Here is a 19,002-nt window from a genome sequence, read left to right on the forward strand (position 1 = left end):
CTATCTGGTATTATCACAATACTTCTTTTTAGGCAGAAACGGCCACAAATATTTTTACGTCTGAGTTTACATCTGAATTTCAGAATTATTAAAAAAGATGCAAAAACTGCAGCTGCAATTAAAGTTCAAATCTGGAAAACCCCTTTTCTCACATGGTAAATGTTTACATTTGCATATCCTCCACCCATGAACTTGCAAAGTTTTAGTCATTAGAGTATCATCGGCATATTGATGAGCACACACATGCAAAAAATTATTTGCACATGCTGTCTACTGAGTTGCAAACACAAATCACTTTGCACTTTATTTGAAGGTCTCTGTTAGCAAACACCTGTTTTAAGGCACTTTGGCTCACTCACTTGTGCAAGATGTTTGCTAGTTAGTCCGTTGATCACAGACATCGCTTTAGATAGATGATCCCTGTGGACAACACAGTTGTCAAACAGTTGGTTATGTCTCGGCACATTATAGGTGTCAGAAAATACAGAGAGCAGAAAAAAGAAAACCTAACAGTAAAACAAAGTAAGGAGATACAAGGAAAAAACTAAATTCCAAATTCAAAAATAATGTATTAATCCGAAAGGAAAATTAAATGTTACAGTAACTCATAGGCTTTATGTTTTTTTGTTCATAGAGTTGTTGAAGGCGTAAATGTAAGCAGGAAGGATCATTTGAATTGTTCTGCCTTACACCGGATCTGGAGAGGCATCTTACAAGACACTCCACTGTTTAAAAAAAAAGAAATTCTGAAAAGGATGCTCACTTTTGTTAAAAATCTTCTTCAATTTATGAAGAATTCTCCTCTGTGAAATAATCTTCACAGTTTCTAGAGGAGTTCCTAGAACAGAGCTGGCCTTCTTAATTAGCTTGTTGATATTTTAAAGTAATTTGATATGATGCTGTTATCCTGGCAGATACTGTAATGGAGCAAGATATCACACTCTCCACAACAGACTTACAGAAAATATGAGCATCTTTGTAGCATGTAGCAAATGTTGAAGGACCCAAGTTTCCTAAGAAGTACAGTCTTCTCTGTTCTTTCTTGTATTATACTTCATAGTGGTGTCTCCAATGTAGTATCTAGTATACAGATGAATACCAAGGTATTTATACTCCTCCATCACCTCCACTTCTTTTCCCATCAGGTGAACAGGATGCAACTATGATAGAAAAATAACCCACATCAAAATTTGTACAGTTCAGTGGAATGCAAGGTCTGTCTTTTAGGCTTTATTTGCATCAGTGCCTAACAAACATTTCAAGGTTTGATTGAAATATTTTTCTCAACGTACTCTGATCGGATTATTTGTTCAATTTGCATGGCCTTCAAACCAGAAGCTTCTTAATTATATCGCCTAATCCACAAAGATGGGGGGAATTAACCAAGTTTAAAATACTTTATTATTACATATTTCCTGTAGTGCTTTACAGAAATGGACAACAGACTGAAATTAACAAATAAAGCTGCCCTCATTTGACGGCTCAGTTAATTTTCAAATGTGTTTCACGTCTTGTCAGAGGAACCTACTCTTTACGTTTTGCTTTTACGAAATGCTTAGAGGGGGTTCCGGATATGTTAAATGTGTGTGGTGTTCAAAATACCAAAGAATAGTAATGTCTTTCCTCATTATTTAGTGTCTCTCATCCTTAAAAAACTGAATAAAATATTTGTCAGTGAATATCAAACTACAACTGCAAGTAGAACAGCTATGGTGTATGATTCTGACTTACTCCAGTAGGCTGTCAATACCACATACTTTCAATTGCAGATCTCCGGCTAGGCTTTTGTTTTGATGAGTTTATTTAGGTTACCAGTTTAAGAAGACCATTGACATGCAACTTTAAAGTAAATGCACTTATCTGCTGACAACATCAGGTTTGATATGTGTCACAATTTTTAACTTAAATTACTTTTTATAAAAATAGTAAGTAATAGTAATACATGTTAATTTCATTTTATTTATGTTATGTTATATTAAATAACTAATTGCACATTATACATGCACAACTTATTGCCATTGTAGTGTTGCATTATAGAGTCTGGTTACAGCAGGGATTATAAACATGCTGTAAAAGTCTTTCACTGATGGAGCTGCCAAGCTCCCCTACAGTCTGGTGCAGAGGGTGGAAGGTCACTCACAATTTCACTTCAAAGAAGCTCAACCTCCTTAGGAGGTGGAGGCGGCTCTGGCCCTTCTTATACAGGGCGTCGGTGTTATGAGTCCAGTCCAGTTTTTTATTGACATTAACACCCAGGTATTTGAAAGTCTTTTCGTTTCAATGTCCTGCCCCTGGATGTTCACAGGGGAGTGAGGCGGGGTCTTCTCCTAAAGTCGATCACCATCTCTTTGGTCGTACTTGTTTTATGACACATGTGGTACTTCCCACACCAGTCCACAAAGTTCATGTTGACCGATCGATACTACAGCTCGTTCCCCTCAGAAACACAGCCTACAATGGTCGAGTCCTCCGAGAGGTGCCCACTTAGCCTGTTGGTCCTAAGTGGGATAAGTATATCATAAGTGGTCCTAAATAGATAACATAAACAAGTAAGCACACCCACAGCCAAAAAACACACAAGATGATATAGATGTGCACCATCTGCTGCATGATGTATTTTGCTAACTGAAATAAAACATGCATCAAGAGGCCCTAATAACTTGCCCTGTCACAATGAATTAACTTGGCAATAGAGTAAGCCTATCAATTGAAGTATCAGTGCTTGGGTGGTTGGTCGGTAATACATTTCCAGTACACTTCACTTACGTCATGCGTAAACACAAAGTAAGTCACTACCTTAAGTGTGTTTTTATTCAGAGTTTTCTTACGTGTTTGGAAATGCCGGCTCCAGTTGTTTAACCTATTACTTTGATGCTGATGACCTTTCTCCATGTGGCCAACCAACAGAAAAGAAATTTGCAAAGCCTAAGATGGCTCCGCCTCAGTTTTTCCCTTATTAATCTGTTTACTGTATTTGGACTCATTTATTAAGATAATAGGTTGCGTTCACATTCTAGAAATTTTTTTCAGGTGGAGGGCAGGGTCCAATACAATATGGGAAACTAAACATTTTTGAAGGAAATTTCAAAAAAACAAATTCACAAATGTTATTCTTGGTAGTTATTTGATAGTGACTGGATGTGCAAACCGGATATATTGTTGATGTGGCTATAAGGGATTTCTATTAGCCAGCATCACACATATGCTTTTGAATATTGTCTCCAATTGTTGACACCTTTATGAGAAGATAAATTATTGTGTTGACAGAGAAGACATAGGACAACAGTCTTCAATTGAGATTAGTACTTGCAACAGATCCCTATTTTACAAATAAAGGGACTTGTTTGTGGTTATTTTTGTTTAAAAGTAAAATGTCTTATATTGTCTAATACTACAGGGTGGCTGTGATGTATCTGATAATGCTCATCAGATGCAGTGTCCAGTCATTAATTGATATCCAACAAGGATAACATTTAAACTTTTTTTTTTATCATCTGTGGTTTGGCTGCTATATCTTTCAAAAACTCCTTAAAATATATTAAATGTCATCAGCTGTGAAGATCGAAAGAGATGAGAAGAAAGCCTCGGGATAGAAAGGCTTTATGCTGCCACATATCATTCTAAATATTTTCCCAAAAGCTAAAAAATCCAGGTTACTACTAAACCATTTTGCATTATTGTTGGTAGAGAGTCGTGAAATGTATTTTATTTTGCTTGTAAGTTATTTTGACACAATGCACTATATGTTTTTTTCTTTTCTCTAAGTCAGAGTAGACACATTTAATTGTATTCTTACAGAAAGCATTTTTTCATTTTCTAAGACAGACAAGACAGTTGACTATGCATGTCATTCTACACAATGGCTTTTGTGTTATTCTAAGTTTTTATGCACAGTACTGTTTGAATATTGTGTTGTCTGTTTTTCTCACTTGCTAAGTGACAAATCAATGGCTGAATAGTTCCCAAGCTGTGATGTGGTAAGAACGAATCATACCCTGAGTTATACAGTGTGCAGATCACACTAAGATTGGTGCTAATTCACCTACTCGCATTATACACCAATGAACTAAGAAAGGTCACACCATCTGGAATAATGAGACAGTTTTTTTATGTATTATGTAATGTATTTTTTTTTCCAGAGTATAGGTCAAAAGAGTTGTATTCCAACTTCCGGTTGCCAGAAGTTCAAAATAAGGCCCGATATTTATTATCTGTTTTATATTCTAGGGAAAATTTAAGTTTGTTAAAAGTCAGCGATTATCACGCTTAAAGCTAAGCTTATAGCATATTACAGAAGTAAAGAAACATTTTTAGCCTAGTAAACTAGCCCCACCCACCAGCGGCGAAAGTAATTTTTTTCCTGTGAGTTTGGTCTAGCCTCAGTCAATGCCCCAGGCCCTAGAACTGGTGGGCCAATCACAACGCAGAGATATGTTTTGAATTTTTGGATGCAAAGCAGGCAGGGTTTTGAGGCCGGGACAACAAAGCTGAGCAACGCTGGAGAAAGCACAACAAGGATGATGGCAACAATTATTGATCAAGGATTAGACTTGAGGTTTTCGTTGGAACGTGAGCAAGAAGAGGCTCTACGCTCATTCATTTTTAAGAGGGACATATTCGCCGTTTTACCAACAGGCTGTTTGTTTACACTCCCCCACCAGCTTTCTGTTGCGCTTACTAAGTCCCAGTCAGTTGCGCTCATTTGTCAGAGTGTTGGCCAACAGGCACAGACATGGTTTGAAAAACAATGGATTGTTCTCATCAACAATCTTTTAATGACTAATTCATCGAGGCCAGGCTGAATTACACATGTAATCTCACATTTAGTCTGGTTTATCAGGCTAGCACATTTTACATGTAAAGCCAAAACTGCAGTTGTATAAACTAAGAAATGATTTGCTGAATACATTTTTGAACAGATCACTTTAATGACCAGATTCAGTTCTCTTAAAAGTACTTCTCTTTCCATCCTTAGATTGCCTTTATACAACCATAAATGAGCAGATCATAGCTCATTACATTCCCTATCCTGTACATATTCAAATTCAGATCACTAAACAGAACATGAACAAGTTGGATTTTTTTCAATAACATTTATTGTTTTTTATCACTGTAGACATATAGTGACATTGTCTGCATATAACTGAGGAAAAAAAAAAGCAACATGATATTAAAGAAAGTTAGAAATACAGTGTGATGAGAGAGGTTACAGTATACTGTACTAAAGTATTGCCACTATGACCATTATTTTAGGCTTTTATATACAATGTTAATAGTACTTTTATTGCCTTAGCAAGTTAAATTTTGAGATATCCTTACATCAAACATAGACATTAAAATGTGAAATCAAGTGCAAAGATACTGACTTTAAAACATGTAACAATTGACAATTGTATTGTATTGCTCAACACTTGCAAAATTCAATAAGACAAAGTAATTTCAAACTTCCTTTATAGGGTTAGCAAACACTATACAAAGGTCACATATCAGTATAATAGGCACTGATATAAATTGTTGCTATACTTTAAATAATGTAACTCAAGAAACAAAGCTTTATTTTTGTTTTGATTTGAAATATTTTCATATATACAGTGCTGGTTCATAGTCTAGTTCAATAAGTTCAAATAATGTAGTGCATCCCTAAATTTTACTTAGGGAATGAGAGGCTGTTTATAACTGTTTACATTAATTCCATATTCTGCCATTCCATCTCATTGTGTTCTAGAAATGAAGGGATAGATTGGATCACAGTTTTTAATTCAGCTAAGACTTTTTCCATGTTTTCCGCTGCCTCCCTGACTGATTTTACAAATTTCATAACCTCAGATCTGATTTCAGCCTTCTTTGGGGTAGCCTGGTCCATGGTCTGATTGTTTTCAGCAGGGTCAGATTCTTGCATCAGTGAGCTGTTAATGAGCATAGTCTCATCTGAGGTCTGTGCAGAATTATCCATTTCATCTGCTGACTGTGGAGAAGCTGCACTTGTCTCTGCAACCCTAGCCTGCTTAATGTCATGAATCTCTTTTGCATCCATTGCAATGAAGAAGATGTCCACTGCTACAAATAAACCAGACAGTATACCTGTTGCAACCTCTGCCACACGCACTGCTCTTGATGTCTGTGCAGCAATTTTACCGATGTTAACTACTCTAACCAGCCGGATTAGTTCAGTAATACCACTGAGGTTTCTTCCTGCACGCAAACCAATCTTCTTTATGTTTTCATTTGAAAAGTTTCCATCATCGTCACACACATCTGCATATATACTGCTGATGGCTTGAAAACTATAGCTAATCTCCACGAGCCAAGAGACAACTGCACTAATTTTCTGTTCAAGCTCTTTAATGATGCTATGAACTGTTTTTCGATCAGAGGACTGATTGACCATATTTGTGATGTTTGAGGCACCAGCAGTGACTCCACCAACAGCACCCACCCCCACACCAATTCCAGTGACGATAAGAGATGCTCCCAAAGTGAAGGGTGATAGAATGAGCCCTACTATGGATGTAATTCCCCCCACTGCTCCAATCACACCTCCTGTCAAACTGGCGATGGTGGTCCCCTCGTGAATACGTTCCAGACCATCTGCTAAAGCTCTGAGTGTATCCAGCTTGGTCTGAAGTTCTTCCACAGTAGTTTTACACTAATAAAAAGACATAATTTGTTAGCAAACATATTTCACTGGACAACACAACCTGAATCTGTGTAGTTAGACTGTTGCACAATTTTACAGTTTTAGGATATATGATGATACTTAAATAAAACCACATGATAGGAAAACGGTGATCATGTAAAGATTCAAATTTGTAACTCTAGTTGTCATTCGGGTTTTCTCTGGAAAAAGGTCATGTAATTCAATATTACAGAAAAATGAAATAAACAAGCCATTTTGATATAGTTAAGGCACATTAATGTAACTACTAGAATATTATTAGAAACATTTCAAATAAAAACAAAAACAGAACAAAATAAATAAACTAGTTTTTAACCTGGTTCAAACAAGACCTAAATAACCCAAAGAATGAAATGTTGAATTATCTAATTGTCTTTGTCGCAACCAAACATATTTCTCTAATATGGTTCTGGCTGAGTACATCCTAACTGAGAAAATTGATAAAAAAGAGAGATTTTTATTTATTGCAAAATGTGCAAGTTGAAGATTCAAATAACTCGAAGTGCTGTAATTCACAGCAGGCCTGGTTGTAGGCATGTTCATCTGTACACAATATTATTCATTGTTATTGTTGACTTGTGTTCTTAATGGGACTGGGCTAAAAGCTAAAAGGTGATATCAAAAAAAGCAAATTGATCAAGAAATTCAACAATGAAAAGCTGCATTTCAATTGAAGGATTTATGGAAACAATGGAAAAACCCCCCAACTTTTTCTGCGTTCTCAGAATCATAATTGCCATTGAACGGGCTGGTTTTCTGTTGTGTATTTTTTATTTTCTGAGGGTAATTTTTGTGTTCTTGAATTATGCGCGTAAAAATTATTAAGAGCTGAATAGCTAATTTTCTTTTAATGTGAATATGGTACAAATGTAAGTTTCTATTTCTTCCTGCTTTTTAAACGTTATTTCTTTAGGTTGTTACATTAAATGTATAGTGGAGTATTTTTGCAAATTTTTGAAAAGACCCGCCCTCCCTACTTAAAAAAAAATGGACATGCACAACCCTGTACCTGCTCCTGAGAGGGAATGCCTATTAAATGCGCGCAAGAGCGTGCATGAGCCCATTTCTCCTCATTCACGTTCTGTTTAAAAGCTGCTGTTTGCAACACTCATACAAGCTTACTTTTCAAAAGAAAATTTGCTATTTTTCCACTATGTCAGAGTCACCACTGGTAAGTGAAAATGGGGACGAGCACGTAGGACGGCCTTAAGTAAACATATCACCAGAATAATTGACAATTAGGAGGAGCACTTATTTAGATGACCCACAAAGAAAAAGAGCATCCTCCACTATACTGGATAAATTAAATACAAATAAAATAAAATTAAACTCAACAAAAGTGAAGTTGAACACCTTAAGATCTGCCTAGCTGAAGCAAAGATCCTGCATATTTCTTTAAGTTATGAGTCCCACGAACCCCCTGCCCACAATAAGGTGGCAATCCATTAGGGGGCAACAACCATCATTTCATTTATCTTAATGGATGTAAATCATGTGTCTTAAACTAGTTTGATTATAATTTTTTTTAAACAAAAAAAATGTAAACAGGTTAAAAAAAATTGTCTAGATAAACAGAGAGCCTGTTATTTGTTTGTTTGGGTGTTTTGGTTAGAAATTTGACTCCTCCATTTGAAAAGTGATATATGCCTTTTGAAAAGTCACTTTTCAACTGGCATGTATCATTTTTTAAAAGTAACATGCCAGAAAACAATTTTGGCTCTAGGGGCTGCTATTCTCTCTACATATCAAGTCTGGTTCTGACTGCTACTCCAGCTCTAGTCTTTCTCTGCATGAACTACAGTATCTGATTCCGTCCCGTTCATCTTCAGTTCCTGTCTGCCTGCCACTATCTGCAACTTCCTCATCTTTGACCATAAAACCTTTAAAATTTACATTGTGTGAGTGAATTACCTAATTCTGATCTGCATAAATCATTCCAAATTACTTAATAAGTATAACTTTAGGATTATTGGAAACTCTTTTGGAAAGAGTCAATGTTTGTTTTGCCAGTAAACATTGGCTTGCAACATAGAATAAAAAAAAAATTAAGAATTTAATTCACCTTGTTGGCTACAAAAAAGGAATTGTTAGTTCAAGTCTGTTTTAACAATCATCTCATACCTTTTCTATGAGACATCTGATGATAATAGGACGCTGTAGCATTTCAGTGGCTGTGGGTCTCTCTCTTGGATCTTTTTTCAAAAGGTCACCCACAAGATCACAAATCTCAAAGGAAAAGTCACTTGGGAGCTGTGGAAAATCAGCACTGATGATCTTGGGCATGAGCTTTATAGCTGTCTCAGCAGAGAACTGAAAGAAAAATAGAAATAAGGACAAATATATTTCACAGAATGAAGCACTTAATTGTTTACTTTAAAATGCGGAAACATATGATCACATAAAAAACTGCAAGCCTATGACTGTGGCTGTCTTTTAAGCCTCATCTCTCTAAAGAAGGACTACAGATAGGACTAATCATCCCCTTGATGTCTATGCTTGTATGAATGTTGTGTTTCTACATAAAAATATATCAAAACTCCCCACTGCCGAGGGACTGGCAGCCTAGTGGTTAGGGCATTGCGCTTGGAATCCAGAGGTTCTGATTTTAAGTCCCACTCCCACAGACTGCCACTCTGGGTCCCTGAGCAAAGACCCTGCTCCCCAAGGGGATGGGTTAAAGGCAAAGAGTGAGTTTCTTTCCTCTGTACTTGTGACATTGCACTGAAAGTAAAACGCTGAGAAAAAAAAAACAAAGGGAACACATGGATAGATGTAACTTCCAAGTCATGTAGAGAAGCCCATACCTGGAGGGTGTGCATGTCCTGTTATAGTAACATGTATTGCTCAATACAAACTCATATTAATGAAGAAAATAGTTTAAAATTTAATTTGAACCAATTTAACCAATTTCACTAAAGTTGTAATATTAAGATGTTGCTCATCTGTATATGTTGTGAAATCCTGCTGTTTTGTGCCACATAAATCCAAGAGGATTTTTTTATTTTTATTATTTAAAAGTATAGTGGAGGATGTTCCTTTTCTGGGTGGATCATCTAAATAAAGGATCCTCCTAATTGTCAATTATTCTGGTGATATGTTTATGCAAGGCCATCCTACATGCTCGTCCCCATTTTCACTTACTAGTGGTGCGTCGACATAGTAGAAAAATTGCAAATCTTCTTTTTAAAGTTAGCTTGTATGAGCGATGCGAACAGCAACTATTAGAGTGAGCATGAAGACAAATGGGCTTGTGCACGCTCTCACTCGCATTTAATAGATGTTTCCTCCCGGTAGCGGGTACAGGGTTACTGGTGCAGAGGGTGGGTCTTTAAAAATTTGTAATGATCCTCCACGATACCTTTAACACAATTGGGTAAAAACTTTTGAAGGGCCTAGATCATCAAATCCACTTATTGAGTTTTTAACTATGTCACAAGACCTTCAATCTTCAATTAAGCGACCCACGCAGTTGTAGTTTTCTTGATCCATGCTAACCTGTGTTGTGCTTGTTATTAAAGTAATAGTGGTAATCTCTGCTACTCTTGGAGCAAAGGACCAGTGAAAGCTTTTTGTCACATCAAGACATTAAAATAAAAAAATAATATGCCAATGTGAAACTCAACTGCAGTTTGTGCGTCTGCTTAGTACTTCCCTAAGTGAGGTTTAAATTCATAAACAAAAATCTCTGTGGTCATTGTGTTAACAAATGAGGCATTGTTACAATGCAAAACAATGAACACAGAGTATCTTCATATATAAACATATTTGGGGCATCAGAAATTACAGTTGTAAAGGAATGTATACATAAAAAACTTGCAGGCTGGCACAAAGTAATTCAGACAGGCTCTATATAATTAAACCAAAATGAAAAAAAATGACTGAAACTAAAAAAACAAACAAAATTTTTTCATGTTTTATGGTCATGAATAATTTTGTATATAACTTTATTTGTATCGCTTTGTTTGTTACTTTTATTCATAGCACTTTGGGGTAGGCTACCTACGTATATGTGAAGCCCATTGTAAACATTATATAAAATGATAACTGTATTGTTCTAGTGTTGGTTTTGACAGCCATCTTAGATTTAGTCTTAGTGTTGGCCTTCAGGTTAAAAACTATTATTAGTTTTAGTCACATTTTAGTCACTACTGTATGTGATATTTTTAGTCCAATTTTAGTCGACTAAAACTCTACAAGATTTTAGTCTAGTTTTTGTCAGTTTTATGTTGCACTTCTTAAAACAGGTAACCTTTACAATTTGAATAACAACCACATTCTTTAACAGACTGACAGCTCTTGTCTAGATACTACGATTACTGGATATAGAATGCTGCCATGCAGTTCGTAGTTGCTATTTGGCAGAAAATTTTAATTCATTGAATTCAAATAAAGTTTTTTTTATGAATTAATGCCCAACTTTATACAAAAGTGTCTCACAACAGTTGTTAAAATAGCAGGTCTAGTTCAAGACATCATATTGGTTAAAAAAGCAGATATACAACCAAACAAAATTTACAATAAATGAATGATTTTAGACATCCCAAAGCAAACACTTCCTTATCTACTATGAATTATTCATTGCACAGAGATCAATCAAACTTCATTACTCAAAAAAACAAAAAAAAAACAAAAACAAAAAAACAGAGAATAAAAACATTCTTCTTTCTATATTGGCAATTTTGGTTTTATTTCTATAAATCTGCCCCTTGCTTACTGCTGCTCAGGGGTCAAAGTAGATTTAAATTCACAGGGGTCTAATATTAAAAAAACACAGAGAACCTACATAATTGCCTTCTAATGCCATAGCAATCCGGACCAAAATTTCAAGAATATGTTAAATAAAATGTTGAATTATTGAAAGGAAGCAGGGACAATGTTTTAATGCACTACAAGGAAACATTGACATCATATCTGAATGGATAAAAAAAAAATTGAGAGAGAATTAATGAGATCTATGTACCTTTTCATCTGGGTCTTGATGCAAAAAAAAACAGTATGCAATGAAATAGTTGCTTTGGATAAAATTTAGGGATTACTTTTGGGAGAAATTAATAAAGGTTTTGCATCACGTCTTGTGAGCTGGAACAAAATAAATCTTGATGGTTAGACAAAAGGAATCTTTATGCCTAGCAGAGGATGATCAACCACATATAGTTTAGCAGCGAGGACAGGAAGAGCCATACTGCTGAGAGCGAACCATCAGTGTGGAGCGTAAAGCGCAGACTCAGAGCTAAGCCATGCAAAGACACATTTCTGCACAAGCACAGCTGGAAGAGCAGAGTTGTCAGAGTTATGCGCGCTGTACCGGACCATTCCAGCTTATTTTCACCTCTGCCGCTGCTGCCATGGTCCATCTGTGTTCATGCAGAATGTTCACTGCTGCACACAGAGGTGTCAAGTAACAAAGTACTAGTACTTCGTTACTGTACTTTAGGTATCTATACTTTACTCCATTACTTATTTTTCTTCCGACTTCTGACTTCTACTCATTACATTTTCACACAAGTATCTGTACTTTCTATTCCTTACAATTTTAAAACGTTGCTCGTTACTCTTTGTCACGGTGATACTTTCTTTTTAACTTTGATCCATGAGTTTCATTGGTTTATTTCCTACTTTGTATTTCTAGATATATTTTAGTTCTCAGGTTTTTCTTTGTTGTCCTCCGTTGCCCTTTTGTGTTTGTTCTTTTTCCCTTGGTTTCCTCATTATCTCCACTCACACCTGCTCCTCATCAGCTCGTTAGCCCTGCCTTTGTTCAGTCAGCCATATTTATACTCCCTCTGCTGTCACTCTTTGCTGGTTCCTTGTTGTGGCAGTTTCCTCATCACTGTTGTCTTCTTACCTCATCTCTCCCTGGCTTCTCATGCTCGTTTCCCCTCATGTCTTCATGATTTTTGGTTTGTTAACATTTTTAGTTGGATTTTCGGATTGCTGCCTCTGTTACCTGTGTTTTTGAATTCAACTGCAAGAAATCACCTCAGTCTCTCTGCCTCTGCATTTGGGTCCTCAACCAAATCCTAAAACACTTGGCTTTTATTGTTTATAAATATTTATTTCACGTCATGTGCGCCATCCAATGCAGATCATTGGTGCCATTCACACCTAGTGAAAACTAGTGTGATTGGATGAGTCATATAACGCAAACACTCATTGGTTAGCTAAAGGAAATCATCAGAAGCAAGCAGGTGTTCTTCAAATTGAAAAACGAAATGTCTATGTCATGCTACAATCTCGGATTCAGAAAAAAATGTTGAAATGTCTAAAAGGTGGGACACAGGCAAGAGCGTATCGGGAGACGGAGACCAACAAGAACTCCCACATCCTTGGCCCTATCTCAAAGAATGTTTCAAAATAGTCGAAAAATTTAGCTTTCAATTTATATAGTGGCATCAGGCTGTTTTTTTTTATTTTTAAAAGGTTAATTTATACTTTTATACTTTAAGTAGTTTTTGGAGCACATACTTTTTCACTTTTACTACAGTTAAGAGGTCAGATTGATACTTCCACTTTTAACATAGTGTTTTTAAACTGCAATATCTACACTTCTAATTAAGTAACAAATATGTGCACTTTTGACACCACTGTGCTGCACGCCAGGTGGGCTGTGTGACAAAACAGGTCACAGCAGTACAGCTGATACTGCTTAGCCGTTTACGGCAAAATTATGCATTTTAAATGTCTGACAGACAGACTAACATTTGTATTCTGTCTCGTCCCGTCAATGAAAACTCACACCCATGACTCGTCATTTTTTTGTCATCAAAGATCCATGTTTAGCTGATCACGACTCATCATAGTCAAGAAAAAAGGAGGGTCAACAAAATAATTTAACCACACCAATTAACCAATTGGTGTGGTTAAACCAATTAAACCACACTGAATTGTTCAAAATAATTATTACCATTATTACCTCGAGCTACAGTACATACATTAGCTTACAACTTAATCTTTCTCTTGTCTATCTTCCCTCTTTTATATCTCTTTCTCTCTTCCCTTAATAATTATCCCCTCTTTCTTTCTTACATTCCTTTCCATTTCTATTTCCCTTGTATACAATTTTACTCCCTAAAACATTTTCAATAAAGTTTCATATACAATTATCAAGCAAAACCTTACGGTAACCACCATAACAGTCAATAAATAAACTGATACCAGCAAGTATTTTTAAAGGGGAATATTAGGATGGAATTAGTAATGTACATTTTTAAGTTTTAATCTTTTCTTTTTCAACTCACCGCTCTCTGTTTTGTGCAAAGCTCATAAAGGATGCATCCAACTGACCACATGTCACTAAAAAGTAAAAACATAAGTAAGAAACATAATATAGAAGAAAAAAAAATGGCAATCACTACAAACAAAACTCAAAGCATGAAAAATACTAAAATATGGGTATACTGCAGTTTTTTTATATTGGGGGGCTGGGATTACCTAATGGTTCCTTCATGGGCCTTCCATTTTTCTGGTATGCCTCATCAGTTACAGATTACAGAAAGCTTCAGTTCAAGTACTGCTGTTCAACCACAGGTGTAACTTTCTGAGGGACTTGTGTTGAAATATCCACATACAGATAAATCATCTTGTGATCTCGAGAAATCCATAACTGTTTTCTTGTGATAACAAGACAATTATCTGCTCCCATGTCCAGTCTCTTCATGTAACATCATCGGATCTGTTGCTTTGAGACATCTGATATGCGGTCGCATTTTACTGTTTACAAAGTAGCTAGGTCGGAGTAGAGACACACAGCAGCAGTCTGTGAACATTAACCGGCAGCTACTGTACTTCGATGTATGTTTAAGTAAAATTTAGGTGACGGATTGGTTAAAAAAATTTGAGATGCCACCAAACAATCTGTTCGTTAGAGATACAGAGCTTTTTCAGCTAAAAATGGCAACAGATTGTAAGTTTATACAAGTTGGTATATAATGTAAGAAGCTTTAAAGTTTAGTTTGAAACTAACTTCTTTACTAGTTAAAAAAGCTTGGCTACTTAGAGGACCATGCCTCACTGTTACAGGTTAAAATGAACATATTTTCTTATTGTACTGACAGAATCAGACAGCAGAGCTTCTACATACCTTAACATGTTCTTTCTGGCATCATTATATTAGTAAATAAGTTTATAAATCTTTTTAAACAGAGCACAGAAAGAAATAGGGAGAGTTGGAGATTTAAAGGTGAAACAGATTTACGGGAATATTAGCTGCATTGTTATTTTTATGGTCACTGCTAGAAATTTAGAAAACCCTTGTTCTAAGCTATACTATAACCTACCTTTTTGAAAATCTGATAATGGAACACGTGCCATTTAGAAAATCTCTCTCTTACGTTTGTGTGCTTAGTTGTGTGTATGGTTATTTTGTAGGTTTTGTTTATATAAATATTTTGATTACACATATTGTGCTACATCTGTCATTTTTGTCTGTTTGTTGTTTGTTTATATTAAGACCCCCTTGATGTTTCATCTCAAGGAGCCTAGCAAAAGGTAGGCAGAGGTGCTGCTGTGGGACAGTGGAATTTCATGGTATTTTCTTTTGTCTCCCTTGGACCTAGCATGATACTTTAGAATTTCAAATGGTCAAAATATCAAATTTCTATAACTGTAAAATTATACCTCTTACTTTTTTCAGCATTTCTAATTGTCAATTTTAATCTTTTTAATCAATAACAATATTTAACAATAATGAATTTAGAGACAATGCTTGGTAGGGAGATTAATAAAGCAGAAAAATTTCCTTAAACACCATAATGAGTAGTGCTTTTTCTTAGTTGCAACTTATTTCAAATCTGCCACCATTAATTAAACTTTTGCATGTTTTTAGTCTAGAAAATGTATGTTTTCTTAGAGACAGTAATACAGTTAACAGTGAGACTAATTTGTCCATAATTTAAAGTCTGTACGCCTTCTGGAAATAGTCATGTAAAACAACCTTTTCACTCTGAATAGTCATATTATTCTATAATGCTGGTTTTATAAAATCTCATGTTATAACAGAAATAAACACATATACACTACCTTTTTGGGTCATATGTGCCATCTGTAAAGACTTCAGGTGCCAGATAATTTATTGTTGGCTCTGAAGACAGGTTTTTTGAACTGTTTGAGAAAAAAAATAAAGGGAAAAAAATAACAAATATTTAAATCAAATGAAAATAAGTATTCTTCCTGGTATCCATTTTATCTATTCAATATGTATATTTTATCAATTTTATACACTTTCCTCATTCCATGTAAAAAAAAAAATGCTGTACATTACTTTTCATGGATATTCCCGAATCCACCCAAGCACACTAGTCCAAATTCTGTAAAGAGAACATTCTATAGAAAGAGAAAATTAAGAGTTAATAACTTGACAAGCATGCTGTGGAGAGAAATGCTGTTAAGAACACTTGACACTCTTGAATAAAATGCTATTTATTTTAGAGGGAATGCCAATGAATTACTAGATATATTTATAACAACCATTGATAATGTAATTTGGGTGATGTTGAATATTAAAAGAAAATCATGCAAAAAAATGTATGTTTATCTCTGTAAATTACCTTTGGCATGAGATCTTTATGAAGCAAACAAGCTTCATGAATGACTTTCAAGGCCATACAGATCTCAACAATGTAGCTCAGAATCTGTAAATGAAATAATTTCACAGGTAAAAAAAAATTTCAAAATTGGATTCCATACAATACTTTACTGAAATGCATTTTAAAATAGTTTCAAAAATACCTCTGATTCTTCTGGAGGCTCCGGCATTTCTATTATCTTATCAGCAAGGTTCCCTCCCTGACAGTCCTCCATCACTACGTAGTAAATGTTCTGATTTTCATCTTTAAAACAAAAAAGAAATTGATTATTTCAAAACTGGTTTATTTTATTTTTTTTATTTTCAATATGTGAAATAATTTAACCTTATCATAAACTTTATATATCTTTGAACTCGCTTAAAGGTCACCATTTTATTCTTTATTTTTTTAAGAAAAGGAAATAATATACTCAACACTGGCCTCAAATGTAAAATAAAACTGGTAGAGTTATTATGATTTCTGTTGTTTTATGATGTTTTTATCATTTTATTCATTCATATCTTTTATAATGCTTTTAAATCATTTCTTTTACTACTTTTACTGTCATCAGTGGAAACAGTGTATGCAGGTTATAAGATGGTCGAATGTTTTGCGAGAATGAACCACAGAAGTTCCTGTTTTACATTTGAGAAGCACCGAAAGGGAAGTTCATGACCCCCGACACGTTTTGTAAAAGCGTATACTGAAACCAGACATGTTTCCTATCTTAAAAGTTCATGCTATGTCTAAGAGATTGCGTAATCGAAACTAAAATTTATTTATTGACTGCTCAATAAATAAGCCTGCAAGCTTGGTACAAGACGAAAACTGCACAAAGAGATTCCAAAGCTCTGTGCATTTTCCCTTTGCAAAGCCCGGTCAGGAAAAATCTTACGCTGTCTTTGTTTATTTCTTTAATAGGTTAAAGTTGGGGAAACTTAACAACCCTAACAAAAACTACCACCTTTTTTTTGGTAATTCCTTTTCTGATGTAAAATCAATGATGACCACTTAGAAAAAGTTGATTTTATTATTAACTGAGTACCAAGTATAAGAACTCATACATATTAATGCAGAAATATTTTTTTCATTTTTTTACCGTCTCTAACATATTTCCAATCACTTTTTTGTATAATTTTTGTCACAATATATTTTACCAAAAAAGATTAACACAAAGTGCTGATTGCTGTTTAAAAACATACCTTCAAAAGAGTTATTTATATTCACAAGATGGGGATGTTTCATTTCTTGAAGAGTTTTTATCTCGGAGGTCAGTGCTGCCATAGACTGTCTGCATTGCTGTTGAAAATATTAAATGCAACAGTTTAACATGACAAGGTTAAATAGGAAGTGGATATAAAAGCAATTTTGTATAATATAAATACACATATTTCTTATCAAAACACGTATATAATAAAATACCGTTTTCCTCTGCATATAAATATACAAAAATGTCTTATTCCTTTGATTCCTCACTTGGACTGAAAACACTTTTTGGTGCTTTACGCGTCACTTAAAAGTAATATTGAGTGTTTTTTTCAAAAATATGCTTTTAACATGGAAACTTTGTTCTGCAAGCATACCTCTGTTCATAATAGTGTCCTAAATGTTTCAGATGTTTCTTGGGAGGGTATGGATGATAACTGATTGACTACAGATAGAGACCTACTTCATCCTAAAAAGACCTGTGGTAAGTTGTGATCTGTGTGACTCCAGGAGTTCATGCTGTAAAGTCTGAGTACAGGAGAAAATACAATCCTTAAAATGCTGGGGCATCCTTTGGTTTAGAGTAAGACAGCTGATATGACATGGCTCTTCATTCTCATATATTTTTTACTAAAATCCCTAAAAAGAACACTTTTCAAACACTGTATCTTTTCTGGTTTAACCTTTGTAGGTTTATTGCATATTTTCATCTTCTACCTTTTCAGCAAATAGTAGTCACTCAAATAGTTATCCCAAGTGCATAAAAGCAATGAATCCATAACAGTTCCCATCATAATGTCTTATGCAGATATTAATTTAAGTCTCTTTGTTGTGCAGAGAGTGCAGTGGCTTCAAGTTAAGGTACAGTAGTCCAACCTTTCTAAAGAAAACAGTGAAAAGAGCTTAGATGAGCAGGTGAAATTGAAGTATGAAAACGTTCAAACAGGTAGGACCAGTGCATCATCTCATTGGGTACCTCCTCATTTTGATTCTTGCTTACATTACCTGGTTAATACTGAGTGGCTGTTGGACTGTACAGTTGTTTTCTGTAACGCTGCTATCACACACATCAATGCCAATATTATGCTCTTATAAAAACCTGTACAAGCATAAACAAGTGTAATGCTGCAAATATGAGGACGGCTAAGGTTGCAATGTATCTGATGGATTGTAAGATGGTAGCGCTCATTTAGATAATTTTCTAAATAAGAAAGGGAATCAGTATGCAGTCTGATGACGCTATCCCCACTTATATCTAACTCTCTATTAATTAATGCTGCTCATTCTATCAGGAGATCCTCATCAAATGAAGATGTTATGTTTGTATTTTTAAGAAGTAATGAGCAGTGTTGTAGTACTCGAGATCAGTATTTTTTAATGGTCTCGGTCTCGTCTCGGACTTGACCGCATTTGGTCTCGGTCTTGTCTCGGTCTCGGGCGCTGAGGACTCAGCATTTTATTTCAAGACCGGTCAAGACCACAACTGTGGAAATAACGCTAATCATCAGAATATTATCAGTTTCTTTAAGATCCTTCTTTTTATGGGATGCTTGGATT

At 35.1% G+C, this 19,002-nt stretch overlaps 1 protein-coding gene across 2 annotated transcripts in view; it reads right to left on the reverse strand.

Annotated features, from left to right (window-relative positions):
- Positions 1-5,131: 5,131 nt before the first annotated feature.
- Positions 5,132-19,002, reverse strand: part of LOC107088199 (probable serine/threonine-protein kinase PknB) — a 17,874-nt gene continuing 4,003 nt past the window's right edge. The window contains exons 2-9 of one of the 2 annotated variants that reach the window (XM_015380220.1): positions 17,442-17,538; positions 16,403-16,503; positions 16,222-16,305; positions 15,936-15,997; positions 15,695-15,775; positions 13,915-13,969; positions 8,798-8,986; positions 5,132-6,646 (exon numbers count right to left, since the gene is read on the reverse strand). In XM_015380220.1, coding sequence (XP_015235706.1) covers positions 5,681-6,646; positions 8,798-8,986; positions 13,915-13,969; positions 15,695-15,775; positions 15,936-15,997; positions 16,222-16,305; positions 16,403-16,503; positions 17,442-17,538 — 1,635 coding nt within the window. In that variant the 3' untranslated portion in view covers positions 5,132-5,680. The remainder of the gene's footprint in view (positions 6,647-8,797; positions 8,987-13,914; positions 13,970-15,694; positions 15,776-15,935; positions 15,998-16,221; positions 16,306-16,402; positions 16,504-17,441; positions 17,539-19,002) is intronic. The other variant, XM_015380221.1, reaches the window with a different exon arrangement.

The sequence above is a fragment of the Cyprinodon variegatus genome, unplaced genomic scaffold (assembly GCF_000732505.1).
Source record: "Cyprinodon variegatus isolate N-32 unplaced genomic scaffold, C_variegatus-1.0 Scaffold210, whole genome shotgun sequence".
Taxonomy (NCBI): domain Eukaryota; kingdom Metazoa; phylum Chordata; class Actinopteri; order Cyprinodontiformes; family Cyprinodontidae; genus Cyprinodon; species Cyprinodon variegatus.